This window comes from Neofelis nebulosa, chromosome 10, assembly GCF_028018385.1.
Source record: "Neofelis nebulosa isolate mNeoNeb1 chromosome 10, mNeoNeb1.pri, whole genome shotgun sequence".
In the NCBI taxonomy this organism is placed as follows: domain Eukaryota; kingdom Metazoa; phylum Chordata; class Mammalia; order Carnivora; family Felidae; genus Neofelis; species Neofelis nebulosa.
Genome location: NC_080791.1, coordinates 20,372,522 through 20,396,364, shown reverse-complemented (window position 1 = coordinate 20,396,364; position 23,843 = coordinate 20,372,522). Strand labels below are relative to the sequence as shown.

General features: G+C 47.4%; 1 protein-coding gene across 9 annotated transcripts in view; it reads right to left on the bottom strand.

Annotated features, from left to right (window-relative positions):
• The window catches only part of GRAMD1B (GRAM domain containing 1B), a 246,433-nt gene that overhangs the window by 137,681 nt on the left and 84,909 nt on the right, over positions 1 to 23,843 (bottom strand). For 8 of the 9 annotated variants that reach the window (XM_058687109.1, XM_058687099.1, XM_058687101.1 and 5 more), the window contains exon 2: positions 370 to 447. The exons of the other annotated variant lie outside the window; for it this stretch is intronic. In XM_058687109.1, the coding sequence (XP_058543092.1) occupies positions 370 to 447 (78 nt within the window). The remainder of the gene's footprint in view (positions 1 to 369; positions 448 to 23,843) is intronic. 9 annotated transcript variants of the gene reach the window in all.

Here is a 23,843-nt window from a genome sequence, read left to right as displayed (position 1 = left end):
GGTGCTCTGCCGCCACCTGATGCCACACACGGCACGCCAGGCCACGCAGCTCTTCTTCAGGCACCATCCACCCTGCAACCCAGCCGCTAAGATGTGCCTCAAGCCAAGTCCACGCTGAGGTCCTCCCGGGATCTCTGATTGGCCACCTACTGGCTTTGCTCCTTGCCGAACACCAAAAGCCTTTAGAGCCAGTCCCTTGGTGCTACACCCTCTCACTTCCCAGGCGAATGTCCGGCCTTCCTGGCCAGTCTGAGCACAGACGTCTGGAAGCCTCCTCCCACCCTGCCTTTGCCCACGGTTCTCCAGGCACCGGAAGGACGATCATGCGCAAACAATTCAGCCCACCGCTCCCCCCACTCTTGGCCTTACCTTTCTTCCCGCGCTCGAGGACTCAGGAACCTGCTGGAATCATCGTCGTGGCTGCTCTGCTGGCTACTCTGCTGGCTGCTGCAGAAAGACACAGGATGTGAGCCGTTGACTTCTTTCTCAACCCTGGGGGAGGTCAGCTCAACTCCACAGCTTGACAAAGAAACCGGGTTACAAAATTTTAAAGACACAAGTTCCCCCATGTAACTCTGTACACAGAGAGTGTACTGACAGGCAATAGATAGGAGAAAGGATACAAATGTGATGCAAACTCCACCCAGCTCATTTGAGGCAGAAGTGGAAAATCTCGACCTGTTGCCTTATTCTTCCTTGGGGACCTAATCTCAGTGAGCAAATCCCTCCAGTACTTTTTATACGTGGGCTTCTTAATCCATATGCCAGGGTAACAATCCCACGTTTCTTCAACCTCATGGAGACTCTCAAGATGCAGGTGTGGATGGGGGGGGGGGGGGGAGGGGGAGGGGGGATGGGAGAGTTCCAGGAGGGAGAAAGACCTGATGGGGGCAGGGGTCACCGGGCCTGCTTCTCTTCCTCCTGGGAAGGCCAAGGAGGGATTAGAGGGCAGAGTCCCTCCACCCCAGCCCAAGATGATTCAAGTTCACAGACCTCTTTAAAATGCTTACACTGAAGTTATAGTAGATGGAATTCAGCCACCTTTCATTTTACTTGAGAGAGAAAAGCTGTTCAGACATCTTATGACACTAACTGAACATATGAACAAATAATTTTTATTTTTTTTAACTAATCCAAACATCTGATCAGCAGTCCATAAACTACAGCCCCGCCCCCCCCCCCCCCCCCCCCCCCGCCCCGGCCAAATCTGAAGTTGCCTGTTGTTTTTTTCTTTTATGGTCCCTTGAGAATGGTGTTTAAAAAAAGAAAAAGATTGGGGTGGGGGGAAACTCAAAACAAGAATACTATTTCATGACACATGATGATTATATGAAATTCAAATTTCATAATCATTAATAAAGTTTTATTGGCACACAGCCATACCTATTCATTTACATATTATCTATGGCTGCTGTTTACCTACACTGGCAAACTGAATAGTTAAGGCACCACTGTAAGTTATGCAGTGAGCTCATTAGACCCACAAAACCTAAAATATTTTATCTGTCCCCTAACCAAAAAAATTAGCAAACCCTGTGCTTTGCATAGATTTTATTAATGGTAAATTCCTATTACCATAAATGTCGCTATAACTCAGGCTCCAGTATAACCAAAATTGTTTTCTTGTTCTGATGGATTGCTCACCACTGAAAAATTCGTTGATCTCCACAGAGCATATTCCTTCCACTAGATCCCCAGGACGCTGAGCCTCTGAACAGTCTTGTAGGGTAAGGGCTTGTTCACTCCCAACCAAAGAAGCACATAATTTTATGTGTGTGTGTGAGGGAAGTTATAACCATGCTCTTATATTCCATTCTTTCAACAAGAAGTAAATGAACTTAGAAGCAATTGATATCAAGTTTTCGAACACATACACCCCCTAGAAATCAAAACAGCACCAAACACAGAGCCTCCACTTGCCTGGCAGAACTGAAGTGTGTATACCAGCCCTTCCTCTCTCATTTACCCTACACCTAGCACTTTTTTTGCCACTTACTTGTTCACTGTGGAGTGGCTACTCATCACACCCCCTTCCCAAGGTCTCAGAGACTTGCCTGTTAAAAACTCCTCATCGCAAAACTGTGCTATAATGTTGTTGACCGTGGGATTTCTTACATTGGGACTAACTTGTTATAATGCATCACGTACCATCTCCTACGTAACCTGGAATGTGGTCTGTACTCCAGCAGGCAACTCACAGATGGTCGCAACAGAGCAGACAGCTCCAAAGGCAAGGATTAAGAGAGGAATACCAGCCTACACCCCTAGCAGCACACGTGAGCAGAAGCAGAAGGGAGGGGGTCTGGAGCCCAGTGTTGGGCACTAACAGCCAATGGGGCTCAACCAACCCAAAGGACCACGATCAGCATCGCAGCCTCTTCAAGGAAGAGACTGGGCTTGGCTCCATTTAAGCTAGTCTTCCTTCTCACCCCACCCGCTCTCTGGCAATCAAAACTTAAAGTTAAGCTAATATTGGGGCTCCCAGAATGAAAGGATGATGTACCGGGGTGTCAGAAAAAGGATTCGGGGGGCGCCTGGGTGGCGCAGTCGGTTAAGCGTCCGACTTCAGCCAGGTCACGATCTCGCGGTCCGTGAGTTCGAGCCCCGCGTCAGGCTCTGGGCTGACGGCTCAGAGCCTGGAGCCTGTTTCCGATTCTGTGTCTCCCTCTCTCTCTGCCCCTCCCCCGTTCATGCTCTGTCTCTCTCTCTCTGTCCCAAAAATAAATAAAAAACATTAAAAAAAAAAAAAAATTTAAGAAAAAGGATTCGGAGCTGTTATTAGCAAGCTGTCTCACTAGATGGCACTGTTGCCTTTGAAGTCAGAACTTCATCCGTCCAACGCTTCTGAAATTCAAACTAGAACCAACATTCTGGTGCCCCCTCTTGGCCTTCCCGTGGCTCAGGAAGCGGTTCGGACGGTGGAGATGAAAGCGACAGTGGATCACCTCCAACCTGTTTGTTGGTTCCAAATAACCAAGAAATAACCTACATGCGCTAGACAAGTATTGACGTAAATGGCCTCCACGTGCACATGTGCCGATAAGAGGCGGCATCAAGGCAGCGATGAAGGTCTAGACTCTGGAATATGCTGCCGGGGACGGAATCCAAGCTCCTCGCTTCCTAGTTATATGACCCTGAGCAAATTACTTAATGTCATTCTCCTTACCTACAAAATGGAGATTGACGTTGATGATAGTTCTCATCCCATAAAGCTGTTGCGAAGATTAAAGAATGCACATATGTGAAGTATGGGGAACAGTGAGTGCCTGGCGCACATTAAATGCTGTATATAACTGCTATTATTATTATGTGTTATTATTATGCATCGTTTCGTGGGTCACGGACAATGAAGACATCAATCGAGTTAAGGATCCTGCTCTCAAGGTGTTTAGAATCTGGAAAGTAAGAGTCGACGTAAGCAACTACCTTTAAAAGCAAACATCGTAACTCTTAGAAGTAAATATGCTTAGAAGTAAATATGCTACAGAAACATACACTACTCGGGGCCAGGAAGAGAAGGAATGGCCGGATGACAAGGGTTTCAGCGCGCACACTTGAAATTCAGATAGATCCAGGACAGACAGAACTGAAGAGAAGGACATTCTATTTTAGTTCCATTTACCACACACTTATCATGTACCAGGCACTGTGCTAGGAGACAAGGACACAGAGGCACAGATAGTCACCATGCACTGCGGTGTGGCCGCTCTACAAAGATGGACAAAGGGCAGATGGCAGACACTTCTGTTGGGGGCAGGCGGGGACCACGTCAGACAGGTGGACGCTGAACAAGAGGGACTGCACATAAATCCATGGTGGCGGCAGCCACAGGGTGCACAGGGTGCTTCCTCCTTTACAGCTCCCAGGAGGGGACTAGTCCTGTCTCCTCCCGTTCGTTCTTGGAACTTGTTTTTCGACAGTCTTAAGTAAGCGAGATGGATGCCAAGCACTCCTCCGCTCAATCCCCATGAAATAATATTGTTGAGCAGAAACTCCAGAGATTGAGATGTTGCCTCACCCTCTCACATAAACTCTTTCCATTCTGCTCTTAAATGAACCTGATTCAAATGAGAACAGAGCTCCTGGAAGCAGGGCAGCTCATCTTGCTCCCTGAATGACATCTACCAGTATCCTGAGGTCACGGAAAAAGCGACCACCAGAGTAGGGTGTTTCCGGAGTTATGGAATGCCAGAGGTCAAGGGCCACATCCCCAACCTCTCCATTTTAAGGGAAGGCCTTGGTGACACTGAGTGCCCCATCTGGGCTCTACAGCTTAAAGTGAAGAAGAACTTGGAAGAAGTCCAGCAGGGGGCACTAACAGATAAAAATGTTAGAAAACCTTAAAAAAAAAAAAAAAAAACCCAACTCTGAACAAAGATTTGGATCTAGGCTCTAGGTGACTGAATATAGGCTTACCATGGAAAGGAAAGAAATTTGTACCGGCAACTGTTTGCTATTCCCCCAAGACGGCTAAAGAAGTAAATCCCTCCTGTTGTAAATTCAAGCTTTAGATGAAAACCACTGTATAAATTAAATTTTGAAACACTAGAGTGTGTTACTAAATCAGGTGAGGAAGCGGCTTCTTTAAATTCCAGAATATTCCGAAGGGACACCAGCTGAAACAAATCAGATCCGTAATCCTGCTTTTATTCTCCACCAGCAAACTAGTGCTTGGAGCTTATCCTCGAAGGTCATATCAAACCAGTAACATTAGCACAAGCTGGGAAAAATACGTTGTAATCTGAGCCAAAGCACACCTCAGAAGACAGAAGATCAGAGACAATGGCCAGGAAGCTCCGCGGTGCAGGCTGGGTAAATTCCATGATTCCACTGATCTCCCTTCCTCCCTCCCCCAACCCAGAACACCTGCAGAAAGTACAGGCTAAACCCACAAGCCACCAGGAAGGTGTCCTTTTGCCCTCTGGAAAGTACAGCTTCCCTGATAGGGAGACTCAATTTGCCATCTTTCCTGAGTGGGTGCTTCGTATGCAAAAACAGCTTTCTCTCCCAGACAATACTAAAGGGGTCATGGCCTCCTAAGCCCAGAGTGGGTTTTGAGAGACTGGGGGGATTCCAAGCAGGTACAGGGATGGGCAAGCTGTTATTTCCAGAGCCTAATGGAAACCATCCATTTACCCACACTACGGCTGTACAGACTATTTATCAAATTTCTTTGCTTTCGGCTGTAACCAGAGCAATCTAGAGTGTTACCTCATGCTAACTGGAAGCTTCAAGACTCAGAGTGGCTTTGATTGACATATGTCTTTGATATGGGGAGAGAAATTATTTTCGGCAGTGGATGTAGTAGGAATAGCACAGAGAAAGACCAACCTAGGTTTGCCCTGGCTTTACTGGCCCTCTGCTTTGGCCAAGTCCCTTACCCTCTTTTAGCCTATTTCCCCCCAAATTAGAGAATGGTGTTGAGGATTAAGCGGTGAGTCATCCAATCACAATATCTGAGTTCAGGATTTAGAGTCAGCGGGACACAAGTTCTAGTCCTGACTTTGCCACTTAGCAGGACGACATTGGGTAAGTTATTTAACTTTTCTAAGTGTCAGATGTGGGTATACCCCCAAATGATTGCAGTGAGGATTAGACACAGGAGAAATCATGTATATAAAAAGTGTCTAGGGCAGTATCTGAGCTTTGGTGGGTGTACCATCAATGGTGGACGTCAACTGTATTCAATATTCAGTTAGTGTGGCAGGTAAATTTTTTGAAGCATCCAATGCATAGGAGGAAGAGAGGAAGAAAGACACTGACGGTCAAACTTTTGAGAGCCACTGACCTGAAAAGTAGGGTCACCTGACAAAAGAGAAGGCTGACTTTTTATGCTGAATTCTATTCACCTGTGTAATGGCTCTGGCATTTTCCATTTTGGTGTGAGTAGGAAAGGTGCACGGGGGAAGAAAAGCAGGTGGCAAAGAAGTAGAGAATGCAGGGGAATAGTCTGTCATTTGGCAAATGAATACGGGCAAGTCTAATAATAGAAAATAAGTAAACAGATGTGATTTGGGGCACTGCCAATGACTGCCAGCTTCTTACACAGCATACCTGAATGTTAGCAAAAATTCCTTAGAAAATAACACACTCTGCGTGAAGACTGACCATCTATCCACAAAGTTAGCAGGAAGGGATCTGTGTAATGGCTCCCATGGAAATTTGCAGCTGGGTGGGGTGGATGGTCAAAGATTCAGGGATTCAGAATTTAGCTAAATATCTTTCAACTCATTACAACTCATTCCTTGGCCCTTCTCCAAACTTGCCAGGTTAGAGTCTGAACACGTCCAGGAATGTGTGGGTTTTTTAAAATTTATCTTTATTTATTTTTTTAAATAATCTCTACACCCAATATGGAGCTCGAACTCATGACTCCCAGATTGAGTTGCACACTCTTCCGGCTGAGCCAGCCAGGAACCCAGAGGAATGTGTATCTTTCAAGCGCTTCCCAGTGATTCCATGGGCAACCTAGATGGAGAACGCAGTGGACTCCACGCTCACTGCCTCTACTTCCTCACCATTGCCTCGTGAATTAGTCCACTAAATCTGGACAGCACCCCCACCCTTCCATGCTTTCACCCACCAGGACCTCCATTACTGCCAGGCCAATGACAGCTGTTATGTCCTAATCTTATCTGACTACCCAGGCAGGTCTGCACTATTGTTCCCGTTCTTCAAACTTCACCCTTCTGCCTCCTATGGTACCACCTTCTCCTGGTTCTTGGGTTCTGTCCTACTTTTGCTTTTCTCTTCTTTTTTCGGGAGCTTCATGGACTCTTAGTTTCTGTTTCAGCCACTCATTTAATAAATTATCAAATACCAACTGTACCAGGCACTGTTTGGCAATCTCGATCCCGAGTGTAGAGTAGAAAGCAGATGAGATCCCCATTCTCAATGAGCTGACATTCTGTTTGGGTTCCTTCCTCTCCCAGCTTTATGCCAGGGGACCCTGCGTTTTGCGAACCTGTTATTACCAAAATACTGTGCAATAATATTATACATTCATGGGCGATGATTTATAGCTCCCACCGATTCTCAGATAGGCCTGTGACCCACAGAAGAATCCACCACAAAACCTCTCTGGGGAATCGTATCCACACCAAACCTTCAGTTATGATGGATACACTGATGATTCCCAGAGACAGCAGGGCAGAAGGACTGAGCCGTCACTAGTCACGTGTGGCTGTTTAAATCTACATTCATTAAAAATTGAGTTCCTTAGGCATACTAGTTATGTTTCAAGTACTCAACAACCACACGTGGCCACGTGCTTCTGTATTAGATAGTGCAGACATAGAACAAGTCCATCATTGCAGAAAGCTTTATTAGACAGCACGGAGGTTCCCCAATCAAGCCCAGGATCTGAGCTCCAGCTCTGTCACTTCTCATCAGAGTCACTGAGACCCGCCTATTTCTCTCTACATTCCTATCACCTCACCTGTTAAGATGTAAGTAACTCCATACAACTGTTTTGAGGGTGGAGCAAGTTAACTAATATAAAGCGCTAACCAGAAGGCTTCCACAAAGAATAAAGCACCCAAGAACTGTCCCGAACACTTATTGTCATTCATTTGCATGGGTACTGAACTCTCTGGAGTCCAACATGAAATCTCAAACTGAACACGGCCAATCCTGAAGGCACCATCTTTTTTGTCTTTCCCTTGGATTCCACAAGGATTCATTCAAACTAGTGTGAAAAAGAAAAAAAAAAAAAAAACCAAAGGTCCAAAATGGCGTCACACAGGCCAAGTTCCAACCTCCCCCGGAAATGGAGTCTGGAGTCCTAAAGGCTCAATCAGAAATTCTCCGGTCTGCACCAGCGAGGTAATCTGTCACCTGGACCTCTCCAAGGGCCAAAATCTGCACAAAATCTGCATGATAAGAAGACTCCCTCCCCTTTCCCCTAAGGGAAGGTGACCTTGCCTCAAATAATCCTTTCTTTTCTTTTGCTAATGTTTTACCTCGCCCTCCTTCCTACAGAAACCTCCTCAGAGCTCCCTCTACTTGCTAGATAGAAGGCTGCTTGATTCATGACTGGATTAATAAAGCCAGTTAGATTTTCAAGCTTTGGTTCATGTTTCTTAACACTAGACAGGCACCTCCATCTGGATTTAACGGCAAGGGCTGTAGATTCTACCTCCTTGTATCCCTCAAGTCAGTCCAGGCCTCCATTCATCACTCCTTTGGCCATTGCCTTAGGCCAAGCTCTCATCACTCCTCACAGGGATTACTTTAATAGGCTCCCAACTTCTTTTCCTGTTGCCAATCTGGCCCCACTCCAGTCTATCCTGGACACTTGATGGCCTTCCTGAAATGCAGATTCGATCCTGTCTCTTTAGGCTTAAGAGTCCTGCAGACTTCCCATAATTTCATGAGCCAAGTTCAAACTCTTTAGTTTAGCAATTAAAACCCTAAGAAGCTAACTGCTATCTATCTTCCAGCTCCCACGTGGCCCACACCCCCTCCAGTGATCCTCCCTGTCCCAGGTTCAGGCACTTCCCCCAGGGCCTGGTATATCCTTTCCTCCACTCACCCCATCCTGGATTAAGCCTGAGGGCTCTAGTTTGGGACTGCTGGGGTTCCAGTCTTGACTCTTCTACCTACTCAATTCTGACCTCTATTAAATGGGGATGGCAATAGTTATCTTCTCCATTGGGGTGTTGTGAATAATAGTACCCATGGAATACTTGGAAAGGGATCTGGCATTGGGTACTCACTATTATAGCTATCAATATCCTTCAAAAGCAGCACCTTCGGGAAATCTTCCTTGGTGGCCCCTGCCTACACTATGGTCCTACATCGTTCTTATCTTACCCTTTACCATAAAAATTAGCATATCCCTTGGGATACAGTAATTAATGATTCAGTTCCCTATGCCTTCTGCCACACTGTAAAGAGCAAAGATCCAGGGAGCCTGGGTGGCTCAGTCGGTTAAGCAGCCGACTTCGGCTCAGGTCATGATCTCGCGGTCCGTGAGTTCGAGCCCCGCGTTGGGCTCTGTGCTGACAGCTCAGAGCCTGGAGCCTGTTTCGGATTCTGTGTCTCCCTCTCTCTCTGCCCCTCCCCTGTTCATGCTCTGTCTCTCCCTGTCTCAAAAATAAATAAAACGTTAAAAAAGTTTTTTTTTTTTTTTTAAAGAGCAAAGATCGTATTTTATGTTTCATTTCCACTTACCACTCCTGGCCCCTCCAGAGAGACACTTTGCTGAGTAAGTACTATCAAATCCGCACAGATGACACTCTCTCTCCAGATGACCACACACTTCCAAACGTTCATCAGCATTCCCAGATGCCTGTGTTGAGAGTACCCGAGGCCTTATTCAGTGTGTAAAGCATCGTTTGTGACCTCAAGAAGTTTCCAACAGACTACATTCCAGGCATGGGTGCTCTAGAGATACCAACTTGAATTAGACACACGCGAGCCTTCCGAAGAAAGCAGCTACTGTTAAGAAAACCTTCCTCGGGGCGCCTGGGTGGCTCAGTCGGTTAAACGTCCGACTTCAGCTCAGGTCATGATCTCGCGGTCCGTGAGTTCGAGTTGTGAGTTCGAGCCCCGCGTCGGGCTCTGTGCTGACAGCTCAGAGCCTGGAGTCTGTTTCAGATTATGTGTCTCTCTCTCTCTCTGACCCTCCCCCATTCATGCTCTGTCTCTCTCTGTCTCAAAATTAAAAATAAAAAAACGTTAAAAACTTTAAAAAAAAAAAAAAAAAGAAAACCTTCCTAAGGCCTGCCCTCCTCTGCCCCACCCCCCTGCCAAAGGTATGCTCCAACTTTTGATGACTGGCTTCATGCCTGACAGAGCCTCCACTGGAGGGGAGGTAGGAAAGAATGTGCTTCTCCAATTAGACACCAGAGGGAAAAAGTTAATAGAAAAAGATTTTGAAGCCCAAGGCTACAACTTTTTTGTTTCTTTCTTTCTGAATTGTCTATGAGTTTCAAATGTCACCAATCCTTGGCTCTCAGGTATACAGATATTTAAGCATCAGATGAGGAGGGGGGAAAAAAAAATCATCATGTTCTCTTATGCCCTGTTCTGAGATATTTTTCCCAAAGCGTAAAGGTTCCCTGACCTACAGTGAAATTCTAGGCCCTTCCCCGCACACAATTAAAAGAACTATACTTACCCCATTATATTCCTCAAATGGCTTCTGAAGAAAGGGGGCAAGCGAACTCGTGTCCGCTTAAACTCTCTCTTCAAGCACTCTTAAGGAACGTACCACTTTTCTCTGGTTCCCACGCCCTGGTAGCTTCCTTGGCCTCGACCACTACTTCCCCTTCACTGTGAAATCTTAAGCCCTCGTAAGAGAGCACAGAGGCATTAACCAGGTCACTTAGTGGTAAACCTTTAATCAGTGATAACTGTGACCAGCCAAGATGCTTCCCAGAACTTGAAGTCTCTGACAAGTTGTCGAGACCCTAGGCAGTGGCGTCTCATTGGCCAGCCTCCCCACCCTCTCAGCTAGCCCTCAGTGCCCCTCCCAGCCTTTAAGACATCCTTTGCTTCTTAATCCAGAGCCTTCTGGACTAAGTGGTAGGAAGTTGCGTAGATTTCTCAAAGCCAATGCCAGCCAGAATCATTCTGTCCACAGATAACCCCAAAACATTTCATTTTTATTTTCTGAATAATCTCTACACCCAGCGTGGGGCTCGAACTCATGCCCCTAAAGTCAGGAGTCGCATGCCCTACCAACTGAGCTAGCCAGGCAACTCCCCCACGCCCCCACCCCCTGCAAAACTTTATGTTTGACAATCATCTTGATCCTGGTTCCTTCATCTAAACTATTCAAAACAAGAAGTTAAAGTCCTTTCTCTACCAATTTCCTCTCACAGGAGCAAGTCCAGAGACAGTCCCAGGACTCACAGAGAGCCCCACACCAAGAACCTTTAAACCATATCCCCAACTATGATATTTTGTTTTATTTATTTATTTATTTTTTTTTTTAATATTTATTTTTGAGAAAGACAGAGTGCAAGCATGGGAGGGGCAGAGAGAGGGAGGCACAGAATCTGAAGCATGCTCCAGGCTCTGAACTGTCAGCCCAGAGCCCGATGCAGGGCTCGAACTCACAAACCAGGAGATCATGGTGGCAAAAATTGGCCACTTAACCGACTAAGCCATCCAGGCACCGCCCCCCATTATGATATTTTATTTTATTTTTTTTTTTTTAATTTTTTTTCAACGTTTTTAATTTATTTTTGGGACAGAGAGAGACAGAGCATGAACGGGGAAGGGGCAGAGAGAGAGGGAGACACAGAATCGGAAACAGGCTCCAGGCTCTGAGCCATCAGCCCAGAGCCTGACGCGGGGCTCGAACTCACGGACCGCGAGATCGTGACCTGGCTGAAGTCGGACGCTTAACCGACTGCGCCACCCAGGCGCCCCCCATTATGATATTTTAAAAGATATCTTTCTGATATGTGACCAAACACTATTTGCCTCCTACTTAATTTGTGTGTGTGTTTTTTAATCAAAGATACATAACCACCATTCAAAACTTCAGGTCAGCATCTAATAACATGCCTCACACCACAGTTCAAACGCTCTTTGGTCACTCTTACTACAAAAAAACGCAGGGGCTCCTGGGTGGCTGAGTTGGTTAAACGTCTGACTCTTGCTTTGGGCTCAGGTCATGATCTCGTGGTCCGTGAGTTTGAGCCCCGCGACCAGCTCTGTGTTGACGGCACAGGGCCTGCTTGGGATTCTCTCTCTGCCTCTTTCTCTCTACTCTCAAAATAAATACATAAACTTGAAAAAAAAAAAAAAAGCATATGCGGCTTCTATTAGACTTTTGGAAATGCTGGAAAGAAGGAACTCCTCCCTCCATGGAACCACCGACTTCAGTAATAAGCAAACTGCTGTTTGCTGGACGTCTTCTTGGCTTCTCTTCTACCACTCTCTGAAAAGTTGTTGCTGGAGTCCTGCCCACCGTCCCCTTCTCTTCTCTACACATTCTCCCCCCAACAATGCCCTCCAGATCCATACCTTCAACAACCTACATGTTGTCCCAAACCTGACTGTTCTACCAAGCACCAGGTTCCCTGAATCCAAATGCATGTAAGACATCACCAAGATCCTGCCTCCCTAGAGAATTCTCAGCATATCCAAAACCACCCTAGGCTCTCTTCCCCCCTCTCACTCCTCCCACCAAGTAACTCTTTTTTTTTTCTTTTTAAGATTATTTATTTTAAGAGAAAGAGAGAGAAGAGAGCACACTGGAGCAGGGGAGAGGGGCAGAGAGAGAAGGAGAAAGTCCCATGAAGGATCCACGCTGTCAGCACAGAGCCTGATGCGGGGCTTGAACCCACGAACTGTGAGATCGTGACCTGAGCCAAAATCAAGAGTCGGATGCTTGACCATCTAAGCCACCAGGCGCCTTCTGCCACCAGGTAACTCTTATCTGCCTTCCTCAGCTCACATCCATCCATCTCCATCCATCCACTGAGTTGTCCAAACAAGGAAACTCCACTCCCTACCTCTAATTGGCCACTGAGTTCTGTTGCTCCTACCTGACACATCTTTTATATCCATCCCTCCTCCCTTTCCCTACTGCCCCGGCCCTGAACCAAAGACCAGTACCAGACTGACTACATAAGAATCACCTAGCAACTTTTTAAAAGACAGGTTCCCACCCATCACTTTCCCTGGATTCTGATTCAGAGGATTCTGGGCTGGGTCCTGAAGGATTTGGAACACATGTCCCCTGTGTACAAACGACTGACGTCCAGACCCCATTGAAATGGCCCCTTGACTGAGCTGGTAAGTGTTTAACAACCAGCTTCAGGGAAAGAGGGAACTGATTTGCATCACTGCCACTTCTGTTCACAGCGTGGTCAATGTCAAGCTAATATCACAGTTGGGGATCAGTGTGCACAACTGGCTGATGTAAGCCAGCCCCAGCATACGAATACGCCCAGACCACCGTCTGTTATCTTCTAAAACAGGTATCAACATGCCTCTTCCCAGGTTAAACTCCTTTGAAGCTTTCCTCTAATGCTTTACAATACATCCAAGGTTCTTTGCTTCTCACACAGGCCTTCTGACATGAAACCAGTTTCCTCTTCCCAACTTCTCAACTTCCCCTACAGTTCTGCCTCAGCCCCTAATGTTCTGCTTACATAGAATCACTTGTGTTCCCCAAATAAACCGTGCACATTCCTTCCTCTAAACTTTGTTCATACGGTCCCCTCTGCTTTATTATTTTTTTTAACGTTTGTTTTTGAGAGAGAGAGAGAGACACAGAGTGTGAGCAGGCGAGGGGCAGAGAGAGACGAAGGCACAGAATCCGAAGCAGGCTCCAGGCTCTGAGCCATCAGCACAGAGCCCGACGCGGGGCTCGAACTCACAAACCACAAGATCATGACCTGAGCCGAAGTCGGGCGCTTAACGAACTGAGCCACCCAGGCGCCCTCCCTTCCGCTTTAAATCTCTTCTATATGATCCCACAGCCCTCACGCCTCAATAACTGTATCTTCCACCTCAGCCAACTGAGCGCTGTATCACACAGAAGCCCGGCCTCCTCTTCCCTCTGACATATTCAGGGCCTAATTCATTTTTTTTTTTTTTTCCTACTGGACCCAGAGCTCTACCCCCGTTGAGGCACAGAGAGAGCTACGACAAATTCAAGCCTGAGCAAGTTAGCACTGCACTGCCCATGCCTTGGGGATGACCTGTTGGCTGCCTGAGAAAAAAATCTCCTTTGGGGCAAATACTGTCTGCTTTTTTCAGTGTATCCAAGATACTGAGTTCTAGTACGTTGTGTTTAATATTACCAGTAAAGCTCCACATTTAAACAGTGCTTTCCAGTCTACAAAGGGCTTCCACGTACATTCTTCCATCTGATCTTTCCAAACTAATAAAGTAGGTAAGAATACATACACTCGGATCCTCATTTGAAAGATGAAGGGGCCCTTGGGTGGCTCAGTCAGTTAAGCACCTGACTTCGGCTCAGGTCATGATCTCGCATTTTGTGGAGTTTGAGCCCTGCATCAGGCTTGCTGCTGTCAGCACGGAGGCCGCTTTGGATCACTGCCACCCCCACCCCCAACCTCTCTCTCACTCTCTCTGCCCCTCCCCTGCTTGTGCACACACTCTCTCTCCAAAATAAATAAACAAAAAAATTTTTAAAAGAAAGAAAGAAAAATGAAGGAAAGAAGGGTTTCCAGGAGTACATGACATGTCAAAGAGCAAACCATTGGTAAGCTAAGGAAAAAGGGTTTCCGTAGAGGTGTTCTGCCCAAGAATTCTTTGTTCTGTCATCTGAAGTACATGACAATGCTGGCTGGCCATGGCACTCACTTAAAGCTGGTAAGGGGTGGGTGGCAGGAATGACCTCAGTGACGAGATCCAGGGAGATCTAAACTGGGGGGCCGCAAGGGGGATCTGGGAGGAGCTCGGGTGTTCATTCTGCTGAAATTGCCAACCGTCTCTGCTCTGCAGGAGGCAGCCCTTGGCCAGAAAGCACAGACATCTGGAAAGTCCAGTGCAGCAAAACTCCTGAGACGAAAGGTGACAAGAGGATAGTATAATGTATGGAGTTACGTACACTAAGCTGCCCACATGAGACCACGTGTACATCGTGTGTCAACTATACTGCAACTAAAAAGAAAAAAAAATGGGACAGTCTGCCAGGTAATGGCACCTGCCATGAGGTCGCAAGGCCACAAGTGAAACCACGGAAATAAACAAGTCTCTGAACACACCTGAGGAAAACAACTCCTGCCTAAGAGCAAAGCTGTCTCAACAACCAGCTGGTGAAAAGGCCACAGGGAAGCCAAATAAGACAGAGCAACGTGTCCACGGGCAGAGAAGGACTTCCTCGAGCTGGAGCCAGGCCTGGGGACATTTGTACGGAGGCCTGTGAAAGGCTGGCCTGGAGCCCAACAGGAAGCCTCTGGGGACAGAGAGGCCAGCACCATCCCATGTAGGGGTGAGGGCAGGACTCGGGGGGGGGGGGGGGGGGGGGGGGAGGGGGAGGGGTGGGCCAGCCGCAGAGCAGGGACACTGGTGCCCTGAGGGCCCCTTCACAGAGATAATTTTAGGAAGCCATCCCGGTGGCCGTGCCAACTTGGTTCTACCACCGGCTGAAGCAGAAGGAGCCTGATTCAGGAACCAAGCGGGAATAGCTCCGGGCCCCTGATTCCCCAGAAACCACTGGCAACCTCCCACAAGAGCATTTTAGAAGCCCAAGGAAAAGTGGCAGGTGTCTATTGTACTTCTTTAAAGACCAAACCCAATTAAGAATAAATATGTTTTCAAGATGTTTCAGGACTGCAGCTTCCCAACTGGTAGCTAATTTTGTCACCACCTGTTTCCCTCTAGTGAACAAAAGTCAAACCCCTTAAGCTGAAAGCGTAGGAGTGCCGAAGGTAACAGAAGTAGGGAAGATACAGAAAGCCTGTGTCCTGCCCCAGGAAGCCACAGGAGAGGAGAGGTTGATGCATCCGGAAAGAGGGGGGACTTCTGGCGTCCTAAAGGGCAAAGGACACATGGGGATGGGGGAAGCACTTATGCAGAAACTCTATCACAAACTGCCAGATGCCATGGAGGGCCCCATGAAGCTATCAGACAACCTGCAGACTCTTCCAGAAAGAGTCCTTCAGCTTCCCTGTCTCCCCCTCCCCTTCCCCACGCCGATCCCCATCCCTCCTCCAACTTCATTTGTCCTTAGCCTCAGGAAAAAACTGGTTTAGGGTAAAACCATTATGTCGGTTTTTTTCCAGTTAGAAGAAAGACAAACAGTCCTAACCAAGAACTTGGGTGGTCATTTAGCAACTCAACAAAGAGCCCCGCAGGGGCCTGGGGAAGAAATAGCACTGACCAGAACCTGGAGTCAGGACCTCTGTGTGTAACAGCCTGATCGGTTTCCTCAGTGCCGTTTTCCACACGGGATGGAACACTGTATCTTCTGTGCCAAGAACTCCAACAACTTTCCCATAAGGTATACACCCATGGGCACTTTTCATTAGCAAGAAGGCAACAGATACTGGATTCATTTAGAATACGGAACAAAAGAAAACAGAAGTTGAATAATCCCCAGATCACTTATTTTTGTCTCGAGAATGTTCGGCACTCCTGCCCTATATCTAATTTACTCTCTTCAAGTTCAACTCTGGTATCCACCCACACGGAGGAGAGCGCAAAAGAGATTTTGATGATCCATAAAGTAGATGATTCACTCAAGACTCATTCAAAGAACACTTTGAATGGCAACCTGCAAACAGAGAAAAGATGAGAAATCAAGCTTTGGCTGGGCCAAGTACTGTGCCAGAAAGCAGCAGCAGCAAAGTATAAAAACTAGCCCGTATTCTCAAGAATCTTAATGTGCGGTTAGGAATGAAGCTTAAAGTGTAAAGGTAAGTATGAATCACCAAAAGTCTGTATCACAGAGAAAGGGGAAACTGACATGTACCGAATGCCTAAAATAAGCATTTTTCAAATACTACTTCACTTAAAAGTTAGCATTTGAGGAAAATAACATTCTTTTTTATTCCAACTCCATTCTGTTTGTTCTATTTTTTAAGGCTATTTTCTTTTGAGAGAGAGAGAGAGACATAAAACAAGTGGGGGAGGGGCAGAGAGAGAGAGAGAGAGAGAGGGAGAGAATCCCAAGCAGGCTTTTCCCTGTCAGTGCAGAGCCTGACGTGGGGCTCAAACACATGAACCATGAGATCATGACCTGAGCCGAAATCAAGAGTTGAACGTTCAACCAACTGAGCCACCCAGGCACCCCTACCCTTGGATTAATTTTTTTTTTTTTTTTATTTATTTATTTTTGGGACAGACAGAGACAGAGCATGAACGGGGGAGGGGCAGAGAGAGAGGGAGACACAGAATCGGAAACAGGCTCCAGGCTCCGAGCCATCAGCCCAGAGCCTGACGCGGGGCTCGAACTCACGGACCGCGAGATCGTGACCTGGCTGAAGTCGGACGCTTAACCGACTGCGCCACCCAGGCGCCCCAACCCTTGGATTAATTTTAATAGTACTTACTGAAATCACATCTCTCATTCAACAAGCATTTCTGGAGCACCTACTATGTGCCAGGCTCCACTTGAGGGAACACAAAGATCAAAGAGAAAAAAAGTACATTCTGTCCTTAAAGAGTTTACTCTCCAATGAAGAGAGAGACATTTCACGGAGTTACGGGATTACATACAATTAGCTAACCTCTTTGTGGAGGGTGGGATGGAAAGGTTTCTATACTAAGCACACTACCTACACGCAGAGAAAGAACACCTGGGGATCCATGGGACTCCAGAGTGAGCTTCACAGAGGAGGAAGCATTTGAGCTGAAATTTTATTTATTTTAAAAAAATTTGTTAATGTTTATCTATTTTTGAGAGACAGAGAACGAGCGGGGGAGGGGCAGAGAAAGAGGGAGACACAGAATCCGAAGCAGGCTCCAGGCTCCGAGCTGTCAGCACAGAGCCCGACGCGGGGCTCGAACTCACAGACTGGGAGATCATGACCTCAGCTGAAGTCGGTTGTCCAACCAACTGAGCCACCCAGGGGCCCCTATACTTTGTCTTAAATACCAATTCCTCCGTGGAGCCTGCTCCATCTAGAATGTCCTGCTGCCTCTGCCTGCCCACACCTGAAGGCACTTCTCCCTTCTCCCCTGGTATTCCCCACCACTCGGGCATGGGGCAAAACACACGCGAAGCAAGTAATAAATGCCTGACGCGTTCATCACTCCCACCTTCCTCGCCTAATAGTAAGAGAAGTCTACAGCGAGTCTTCCGAGGACCTCATACCTGGAGTGCGAGCAGGAGGCTGCTAAGGCAGGTTATGGGAAGATTTCAGGGCACCACCATCAGGTTCCACGTGGCATCCGTAAACACTCATCTTGGAGTCGTGCACGAAGTCACGCTCCCAAGAGTGAGAAATAAAACCAGGGAAAACAGAGCACAGGTCCAGTAGAACAACAGCCCTGGAGCTGGGCTCAGAACCCCGGGCTCAGCTCTTGCTCTGTCACCGACCAGGCGGGACACAGAGGAAGGAGCATCGCGTCGCCGTTCTGAACCTCTCGCTCTGCTTATGCTTCTCCGTAAGATGAACGGAGCGTGCTAGACCATCACAAGGGCCCCGCCGGCCTCAAAGCTCAGTAAGGTTTTAATGAAGGAAATCCTCCAGGAAAATCAGTTTGCAAGCTAAGTGACTGGCGGAGAAGGGAGTTGTGTGGGCTGAACCAGGCGGGTGAGGTGGCACTGGCCGGGCAGCGGGGAGGAGAGAGAGAACAGCAACCTGAGAACAAGTGTGGTTTAGATCCCCGGAAAGGCAATTCACGGGCACAGAGGCACACGTGACTTCCTGGCTCACTTCCTGCACACTCTTTTAGATTCCTGCTTCTTTTTACTGCGATTGTTTCCAGCTTATCATTTTATCATAATCTGTGATTCTTGTAATAAGATCATGGACCAACCCTTACACAGGAAGGGGCCTAAGAGATGATCTAGTCTAATTTTTTCCCCTTCCAGACCAGGAAACTGAAGGCCAAAGAAGTTAAGAGACACGTAAAAAGCCACAGAGGCATTTAATGGCACGGCCAAAAATATAGAAGATAAAACTCAAGCTGGCCTACTCTTATAGAGCAGAGTTCTGCCCACGACACCAGGTACAGGAATGTAAACCCCCAGAGCGTGTAGAGAAAGTATCTTCCTTTTTTTTTTTCCTCAGCCCTTCGGTGCTACCACTCATAAGAAGGGTAACTATGAATAGCTGTTCGTTCCACAAAATGTACATTGTCATGTGCTGCTGGGGAGTGATTACCAGGTACCTGTGCTGTTGTAACCACTGGTGACACGGGAGTAGGCAGGGCCCCTGCTCTTAAGAACCAACCTCACGTCCTTGTGGTTTAGCCGGAGGGATGCAGGGATGAGACCGATCCATCAACAGAGACCAAAAAATAATAATAATAATAAAATAAAAAAATAAAAAACCCTATAATTTTCAAAGGTGTTACAAAGATAATAAAAGGGGCAAGTGAGGAGTCTCAAGAAAGCAAAAATAAATAAGTAAGTATGTTAAAGTCACACTGATAAAAAAGCGTCAGAGTTTGGACTCGGGTTCATGAAGATCACCACAGAGCCTAAGACGTGACCAACCGGGTTGTACAGAGTGACTAGTGTGGCCACTGTTCACACAGTGTTCACAGAACAAACGGCTGATCGAATGTGAATGCATATAATCAGAAGGGTCTTTCGAGTATTTTTAATTTGGAGTGTTTTTAACTTGGAAGGGGAATTCAGAAGAAGATTCTAGTGAATTCTGTTCTGATTATAATTCATCCTAATGAATCTGTAGCTCGTCATAATGGAAACGTAGATTATAGTTTCATCAAATATTTCCCCTTTCATTCTATATCTCCATCTTCTGTGACAAAGCAGACTTAAACGTTTGCTTTCTTATTCTCCTAAAATTTATATGTAGCTGTTAACACGGTACGTATTCGAAACAATATTCGTCGTTGACGTCGATGGGGATATAACATATCACAATCCTCTTACCAATATAGGAACAAGTGCTCATGAAATATTCAGATATAACAAGTAAAACTATTCTCAAAATACAAGAATTAGATGTACCTGCTCTCACAAATACGGCCTCACAGATGACAGAATAAACACTGCAGAGCGTGCAAAAAAACCAATCGTAATCTCACAAATGCCTCAGATCTCAAAGACCGTCTTTAAATCTTACCTTGGCTCTTTTTTACAAGATCTTCTCATTTTTCTAAAAGTTCTCACTCTGCATCTTCCCCCTAGCACCAAAAGCATCTTCTCTCCTAATTACACCTCATATCAAAGGATGTCACTCATTTCAAACTCAGAAGACAATCCATTCGTTTACAGTTCTCCACGGGGCCTGGTGGCTGTACTGATTAAGCCGAAATCAAAGATTCATGAAGCCATATCACGGGAAATTCAGCACCAGGCAAGACAGGCGCAACATCCCCTCAGCTGGTTCCTTGTCCCCTCGCTCCCCGCCCCCACCGCCCTCTCCCGTGACATGGGGAATCGGGTTCCAGAAGTCCACCAGCAAACACGGAGACAATACACGCCGCACCTTAGCTAATCACACGCAGCCCTGACCACCCTCTGGACCACTGTGTTTTTCCAGGTCTGCCAACCCCAAATGACTCAGCAAAGGAGCCACAATGAGAAACAACCACAAGCCCCAGGGCCTGCCCTTCAGATCAGATAAGCTTGGCACCAATATGAAAATGACACCAATATGCAAACACTTCTTTCCCTTCAGTCTAAAGGGATGAGAAGTAAAAAGAAGTCATCAGAAGGTGAGCACCCACTGTGCAACCAGGCGCTTTAAGGGATGCCTTACCTTCATTATTTCATCTTCAAAGCAACCTACAAGGTAGGTGTTATCATAATGCCCTCCTTATGTAGGAGGAAATTAGTGATGCAAAGCAGGGTGAGGGCCGAAAACTTGCCCCAGGCTGGAATTTTACTCTGTGGAAGCAGGATGGAAATTGCTACTGGAGTAAAAGGGAAACACAGCCGCTGGGAAGCCATCCACACTGGTGAGGGAGGAACACTGTCGGCCTGGACAGTACCGACAGTATTTTGCAAAAGTGAACAGCCTTGGAAGAGGTAGGAACACATTCTATTAATCAGCTGTCCCCAGTCCTTTTCTCAAATTCACAATCAGTAGCCACCTGTGACTACGGATGCTCCATCACTCAGCTCCAGCTGGGTTTACCCTAGACTCATCTAGAACAGGGCAGGCCAAGTCTCTAAGTCTCCCTGAGGTGGATGGATCGAACCCGACAGCTGATGTCCTTCACAGTAACGTCTGGCCAGTTACCATGATAACCGAAGGCAACAGCTACTGCTGCCCTCCCCTTGGATACACCTGCCACATTTCGAGATTTTACACTTGTTTGTATGAGTTGCGTCGACCACCTAATAGATGCTCAATAAAAACTTATAGTTGAGGGACACCCGGGTGGCTCAGTCGGTTAAGCATCCGACTTCGGCTCAGGTCATTATCTCACTGTTCTGGAGTTGGAGCCCCGTGTCGGGCTTGCTCCTGTCAGACTTAGCGCAGGGCCCGCTACCGATCTTCTGTCCCCCTCTCTCTACCCCTCTGCCCTTATTCTCCCCCCTACCCCAAAACAACAAAAAACGAATAATTGAACAAACGAATGCACGGGCAATTAATAAGCTAGACGAAATCCTTAAACGGCAGAGGCCAGCCGAAGCTCGGTGGCCAGCACATAGCAGCTGGCCTATAAGGGTATGCGGAATTCAGATGTTCCTCACCGTGGCAGCCTGAATGTTTCATGCGTCCTGCGGAGGAGGTGCAAATCCAGCCAGAGTTTTGTTTGTTTGTTTGTTTTTTAATATTTATTTATTTTTGAGAGACACAGCAAGCACAAACAGGGAAACAGGAGAGAGGCAGACACAGAACCCAAAGCAGGCTCCAGGCTCGGAGCTGTCAGCACAGAGCCCAAGTCGGGGCTCGAACTCACAGACCGCGAGATCATGAGCTGAGCCGAAGACGGACGCTCAACAGACTGAGCCATCCAGGCGCCCCCAACCACAGCTTTTCACGGGAGCTGCTGCTTTAACAAAACAGAGGTGTGCTGAAACAGCAGCTTATGCTTGGTCCCTGTTCTCCATTTCCTGTGGATTTTAATTACCCACGTTGTCGGCACACATACATAAAACTCAGTGGAACGTTAAGATAGGTACATGTATCGTACTGTATAGAGAAAAGCGACATGACGACCTCCTTCTGAGCCAGGATTCCATCATTACTTAGCTGTATGGACGCGGGCACGTTCAGAGTTTCCATTTCCTTAGGGGGACCGAGTGGACACAGTCATTACAGCTGCCCCGTAGGATGCAGGAGCAACTGAAGCAATGGGGATCCCCGTGCCCTAAGCATGTGACTGGGGGCTGTGCCAGGCACTACGGTACGTGCTGGGGCAAATGCAGAGAATAATTGCACACTGTGCTGCCTTCCTGGAGCCCACGGCCTGGTAAACCACTCTGAAAAGGAGAAAGTGCTGCCCAAATTGAGAGCTTATGATAAACTGCATTCGCCAGCATGGTCTTCCCTTGTGTCCACGAGGGCGCCGTGCTCGGCTGCTCTGACTGCAAGCTCCAGTGGCAAGTGACAGTGTCCCCTCTCTCCCCCGTACCTCCCCTCCCTGGGCTCCGGGGCCAGTTCAGACTCTGCACCCTGTGGTGTCTCAACACGTGGCATTCAGAGCCTGTCTCTGAGGCTGTCGCTACACTGCACAAACAAGGGCCATGTCTCCTGGTGGCCCTTGGGCTCCTGGCTTCCACTAAGAGTCAATGCGAAAACACCAGAACCACCACCCGGGCTGCCGACAGCTGCAGAGATAGAACCTGCTTGAGACCACCGGCTCCCAGGTCTTGGAAAACGTCGGAGCAGCCAATGCATCTGCATTCCAAAATGCCTACACCCAAATAAACGAAGCCCTGCTGTCAGTGGTGGGGGTGGGGGGAGTCAGCTCCCACGCTCGGCCCCGCAGCGGCACCCCCATGCGGCACCCCACCCTCTTCGGAGCTGGGTGGAAGACATTACTTTCACAGTTCCTGATTTCTCGGTTCTAGAAAACAGACTAATTCTCTTGCGGTGATGTGCCGAAGGAATTTGTTTTTAAAATTTTTTTAATGTTTATTTGTGAAAGACAGAGACAGAACAGAGGCGGAGGGGCAGAGAGAGAAGGAAACAGGGGATCTAAAGCAGGCTCTGCTCGCTCAGTACAGAGCCCGATGCGGGGCTCGAACCCACGAACCGTGAGATCGTAGCCTGAGCCAAAGTCGGACACTTAACTGACTGAGCCACCCAGGTCCCCCTAAGCAACCTGCTTTCAAATAAACAGGGATGAATGTTGCATTGTTAATCCGTTTGCTGTCTCTCTACCCTCTGTAGAATCCAAGCTCTACTGTAAGGGCAGAAACGATTTTGTTCACTGCAGTTTCTGGTGTCTAGAATAGCAGCACCTGGAGTGTAACATGTGGTTGATGAGTATCTGTTGGATTAATTGTGGGGAGGGGGGCCAAAAGGAAGGATATATGTATTCCCAAATCCTTCTGTCCTGCAAGAGGAACAACGGTTGCCCTGACCTGGAATCAGAAGGCCAGGAAAAGTACTGTTACCATGGCAACCACAGCTCCCCCAAATCAAAACATCCTTCAAAGCTGTCACAGGTCTTTGGCGGGAAAACGGTTACTCCTATTTGCAGACCGTACCTGGGCCCCGGGTCGACCATCGGCCAAAATGTTGCTTCCAATGTGTTCTTGCATCCTGGAGCCTTGTTTGGGGAAAAGTCAACTACTCTCCATCTAAATATGCCAAACGGGACTCCCTAAACAGAAACCACCCTTAGAAGGATGGCAGTCTCTGGTCTCTGGGCACCTACAGTCTGATGGAAGACACACGCACAGAGGAAGAAATGCACGAAGGAAACCAACAGGCTTAAAGCAAACGAGCCATTACGTAAGAATCCAGACTGACAAAAAATGGCATATGAGGGGGCAATTATTCAGCTTCAAGATGACTTCTCGCTTTGTGAAATGATTTGTGCCAGAATTCCGTGAAAATCAAATTTCTGTACAGTCCTTCATCCATTTGATTATTTACTCGTTCCCTACATACCTATTTACTGAGCTCCTGCGATGTTCCATGCAAAGAGCTCAGCAGGCACTGACTGAAACAAACACTGAATAAAACCAACTCTGCCCTCACTGCTTATGACCCAGTAAAGGATGCAACGTGACCAGAGAATCACAATTTAGGAACATCATCACAAACCAGGAACGTGTAAGAAACACCGGAGTCTGGAAATACTTC